The sequence below is a fragment of the Schistocerca piceifrons genome, chromosome 11, assembly GCF_021461385.2.
Source record: "Schistocerca piceifrons isolate TAMUIC-IGC-003096 chromosome 11, iqSchPice1.1, whole genome shotgun sequence".
Taxonomy (NCBI): Eukaryota; Metazoa; Arthropoda; class Insecta; order Orthoptera; family Acrididae; genus Schistocerca; species Schistocerca piceifrons.
The window spans coordinates 37,827,077-37,832,613 of record NC_060148.1 but is presented as its reverse complement, the minus strand read 5'-3'; the positions used below and the strand labels follow the sequence as shown (position 1 = coordinate 37,832,613).

General features: G+C 54.3%; 1 protein-coding gene across 1 annotated transcript; it reads left to right on the top strand.

The window, feature by feature from the left end:
- Nucleotides 1–1,852: 1,852 nt before the first annotated feature.
- LOC124719642 lies at nucleotides 1,853–2,716 on the top strand. Its single transcript, XM_047244856.1, has one exon. It carries the CDS (start codon nucleotides 1,853–1,855, stop codon nucleotides 2,714–2,716), a length of 864 nt encoding a protein of 287 aa, XP_047100812.1.
- Nucleotides 2,717–5,537: the final 2,821 nt, after the last annotated feature.

Sequence of the window (5,537 nt, the reverse complement as noted above, 5' to 3'; positions counted from 1 at the left end):
CATGGTCATCAGCGTTGCATTTAGTGCCCAAGAAAGACAATTCGTGGCGCCCGTGTGGGGACTATCGCGCCCTTAATTCGCGAATGGTGCCGGACCGCTACCCAGTCCCACACCTTCAAGACTTCAGCTACGCCTTGGCGGGCTGCGCGGTGTTCAGCAAGATTGACTGCGCAAAGGCGTACACCCAAATTCCGGTGGCGCCCGAAGACATCGAAAAAACAGCCATCGTAACGCCCTTTGGGCTTTTCGAAAGCCTGTTTATGACTTTCGGTCTTCGGAATGCTGCCCAGACTAGGCAGCGGTTCCTGGACGGCGTCTTGCGAGGCTTGCCATTTTGCTTCGCCTACCTCGACGACATCTTGGTGTATTCCAAGTCGCCCGAACTCCACCGCCGCCACTTAACGACCGTCTTTCAGCGCCTGAGTGAAGCCGACATCGTCATTAACCCCGCTAAATGGAGTTTGGCGTGACGGAAATTGAGTTCCTCGGCCATTTAATTACGCCCACCGGATCGACACCGCTACCGGAGAAAGTGAAGGCAATACAGAACATGCCGCGTCCGCAGACGCACAAAGAATTACGACGTTACCTCGGCATGTTGAACTTTTATCGTCGACACCTGCCCAACGCCGCAGCAGTGCAAGAGCCGCTGACTAAGGCGTTACAAGGTCCTACCTCAAAAGGAAAGACCCTCGTGAATTGGACAGACGCAATGGAGCAGAGCTTCACGGACTCAAAAAGGAATCTCGTGGAAGCGACGCTGCTCGCACACCCGGTACATGACGCGGACTTAGCTGTAGTCGTGGACGCCAGCCAGGCCGCGATCGGCGCGGCGTTACAACAGCGTGTCGGCGGGAGTTGGCAGCCTCTCGGTTTTTTCTCTAAAAAGCTTTCCGATTCGCAACGTGCTTGGAGCGCTTATGACCGAGAGTTGCTTGTGGTGTACGCGGCGGTGAAATACTTCCGACCGTCCATAGAAGCCCGACAGTTCATCATTTTCACCGATCACAAACCCATTACCCACGCGTTCGAGAACAACCACACTAAGTGTTCACCGCGCCAACTCCAGCAATTAGAGTACGTGTCGCAATTCACGACTGACATTCGACACATTTCGGGGATAGACAATATCGTCGCCGATTGTTTGTCCCGAGCGTGTGCCGTTGTTTCACCCCCTGTGAACTTTGAGGACGTGGCCCAAGTACAGGAGAGTGACGAAGAACTGCACCGCTTCCGTCACGACACTTCCAGCGGCCTGCAACTGGAGCTGGTGCCTGTCCCTGGCTCCGCACGGAAGATTTGGTGTGACACCTCAACCGGCACGCACCGACCGTTCCTCCCGGGGAAATTCCGGCGCAGTGCCTTCGACCGCATCCACGGACTGTCACACCCCGGCACCAACACCACTGCGACGCTCGTGGCTGCGCGTTTCGTCTGGCCTGGGCTTCGGAAGGACTGTCGCGAATGGGCGCGCACTTGCACCGCATGTCAGCGCGCCAAAGTCGGGAGGCACACCCACGCACCCGTGGGCACCTTACCAGACGCGACACGCCGATTTGCACACGTCCACGTGGACCTCGTCGGCCCGCTTCCTCTCTCACAAGGCAAGCGGTACCTCCTAACTTTGGTGGACCGCTTCACTCGCTGGCCGGAAGCAACGCCCGTCGCGGACGTCACAGCCGAGACCGTCGCCTCCGCATTCGTCGACACCTGGGTGGCACGTTTCGGATGTCCCAGTCACGTGACAACTGATCGCGGCCGCCAGTTTGACTGCGCGTTGTTCACGCACGTCGCCAGACTGTGTGGCACCCGGTTACACAGGACAACCAGCTACCATCCGGCGTCGAATGGCATGGTCGAACGGTTCCACAGGACTCTCAAAGCCGCTCTAACCTGCCACGACACCTCATGGCCAGAGGCGCTTCCACTGGTGCTGCTCGGCCTGCGAGTCACGCCAAAGGAGGAGATCGGCGCGTCACCTGCCGACCTCGTTTACGGGCAATCTCTGACAATCCCGGTCGATTTTGTCGAAGATGCAAGACTCCCACGCGACGCCGTGGCACCCACTCTGGCGGAACGTCTGCGCAGTCACATGGCCGGCCTCCGAGCGCACGCACCGACGCGGCACGGCACCGGGAAGATATTCGTCCACGCCGACCTGCAGCGCTGCACGCACGTCATGTTGCGTACCGACGCAGTACAGCCACCTCTCCGACCGTCCTACAGTGGACCGCACCGCGTGATCGCCCGAGGGGACAAAACGCTGGTCCTCGAGTGCAACGGAAAGCCGTCGACAGTGTCAGTCGACCGCGTCAAACCACCCTACGTCTTGCCCGCTCCATCAGCCACGCATTTCTTCGACCCGGCAGAAGATCTGTTCACGGACGACACTCCCTCTGCCAGCGGTCAGACGGAACCCGCACCCGGAGCCGCCGGTGACGCACAGCTGCAGCCTGCTGTCATCGCGCCGCCACGTGCGCCTCCCTCCACCACGCCCAGGCAGCTGGTACGGCCGCCCGGACCGCGCCCACCACAGGCGCACCGGTCGCCCCCACCACAGCCGCCAGCGGACTACGTCACGCGCGCCGGCCGCCGCGTCCGATTCAAACGGCCGTGCTGCGTCGCCAGCGCGCCACGACACCGAAACCGGCAGTCACGCGCCCGAGCCGCCGAACGCCTTCAGAATTCGGCGCCCACGAGCCGCCGTCCGCTGTAGAGACCCGACCTCCAGCTGCAAGTGCCTTCGGCCGGTAACTCCAGTCGAGCGTTCGTCACAGCTCCTGGACCTGCGTTCGCGTCTTTTGCCTCCGCCGCGTCGGGCGTTGAGGCCGGATCGGCACCCGCGCCTGCTTACCTCATTCGCTTCTCCGTCGAGCTCCGGACATCGCGCACCACACCGCCCGGCTTGTCCGTAGTAGCTCCCGGACCCGCGTTCGAGTTCCGACGGTACCGCACTCGCGCAAGCGCCTTCGAGACGTCGCCACCAATGACCTGCAACGCGCGCCTTCACGCGCATCGCTACGGACAGTCGCAGCCAGTGCCTGCTGCCGCTGTCACTAGCCGTCAGCGCGAGGACACGCCCACGGCACGCTCGCCGGTCCGGCGCGCTGACGTCACGGGCCGCCGCCCTTCCGACGCCGACGGACCCCCACCAAAGCTGCCGCACTGCCATCACGCAGTGCGCGAACTTTAAACACACGCGCGCCACCGAACGATCGCCGCGTTTTCGCAGCTACGGAGCTCCGCTCTCCAAGGGGGGATCTGTGTGGCGGCAGCACCGTCCAACGCACGAAGGGCTGAACTACGGCACTGCCGACACAAGTAGGGGCAGCTGTACCGTTATGCGGAATTTCGGCAACGGTGCGTCGCACACCGGACCGCACGGAAACAAAGCTGCCACCAGTGCGAGCTAGTCGATGCGACGCGACACACGTCTCCCCAGTTCTTCCGCCGCGGACCACGTGCGTCGAGTCAACGTGACTCCGCCGTAAATGCGTACGCGCGGTCGTAAACGCAGTCGCCGTTAAATTGTCTTTCGCTTCTTCGCGGACGTTACAGCGCCTCCGGTCGCGCCAAGAGCAGAACATTCTGTGACGCTGCCTTTTGTCTCGCTCGGTCCACGCGGTCGCGCCACGGCTTGTCACTGGAGTGTACACCCTCCGGGATCGGTGACCGAGCCGTGCCGCCAGTGCAACGCGCCTATGTAGACGGACATTAGCGAAGTATATTATTTGTCATTTATTGTAACGGCAGGAAAAATAAATGTGTCCTGTCCAGAAACCGCTTTAGTCATTTATTGCCACAAAGCCTCTCCCATGAGCATAGTGTGTGGGCGCGGCGATAAATGCCGGTTCACTGCACATGAGCGACTGTAAGCGGGGATACAACACGTTCCCGCTTCAAGGCTTCCTCTAAGCGACCCATGAATAGGTTGGCATACGAGGGGGTCATCCTGGTACCCATGGCTGTTCCCTTTAATTGTTGGTATGTCTGGCCTTCAAAAGTGAAGAAGTTGTGGGTCAGGATGAAGCTGGCTAAGGTAATGAGGAAAGAGGTTTTAGGTAGGGTGGCAGGTGATCGGCGTGAAAGGAAATGCTCCATCGCAGCGAGGCCCTGGATGTGTGGAATATTTGTGTATAAGGAAGTGGCATCAATGATTACAAGGATGGTTTCCGGGGGTAACAGATTGGGTAAGGATTCCAGGCGTTCAAGGAAGTGGTTGGTGTCTTTGATGAAGAATGGGAGACTGCATGTAATGGGTTGAAGGTGTTGATCTACGTAGGCAGAGATACGTTCTGTGAGGGCTTGGTAACCAGCTACAATGGGGCGGCCGGGATGATTGGGTTTGTGGATTTTAGGAAGAAGGTAGAAGGTAGGGGTGCAGGGTTGCAGATCCATACACAGTCCCTGATACACTTACACAAGGAATAACTTATCTGAAACCTAAAGGTCAAGCAGACACAGCAAACCCAGCAAAATATCGCCCCATAACATGCCTACCAACAATATACAAAATATTAACTTCAGTCATTACACAGAAATTAATGACACATACAACACAGAACAAAATTATAAATGAAGAACAAAAATGCTGTAGCAAAGGAGCATGAGGATGTAAAGAGCAACTGATAATAGATGCAGAGGTGACATATCAAGCAAAAACTAAACAAAGGTCGCTACACTACGCATACATTGATTACCAAAAAGCTTTTGATAGTGTACTCCACTCATGGTTACTACAAATATTGGAAATATATAAAGTAGATCCTAAATTAATACAGTTCCTAAACATAGTAATGAAAAATTGGAAAACCACACTTAATATCCAAACAAATTAAAATAATATCACATCACAGCCAATACAGATTAAGCGTGGAATATACCAAGGAGACTCATTAAGTCCTTTCTGGTTTTGCCTTGCTCTGAACCCACTATCCAACATGCTAAATAATACAAATTATGGATATAATATTACTGGAACATACACACACTAAATAACACATTTGCTATACATAGATGATCTAAAACTACTGGAAGCAACAAATCAACAACTCAACCAATTACTAAAGATAACAGAAGTATTCAGCAATGATATAAATATGGCTTCTGGAGCAGACAAATGTAAGAAAAATAGCATAGTCAAGGGAAAACACACTAAACAAGAAGATTACATATTGGATAACCACAGCGACTGCATAGAAGCGATGGAAAAAACAGATGCTTATAAATATCTAGGATACAGACAAAAAATAGGAATAGATAATACAAATATTAAAGAAGAACTAAAAGAAAAATATAGACAAAGACTAACAAAAGTACTGAAAACAGAATTGACAGCAAGAATTAAGACAAAAGCTATAAATACTTATGCTTTACCAATATTGACCTACTCATTTGGAGTAGTGAAATGGAGTAACACAGACCTAGAAGCACTCAATACACTTACACGATCACAATGCCACAAATATAGAATACATCACATACATTCAGCAACAAAAGGATTCACATTAATCAGAAAGGAAGGAGGAAGAGGATTT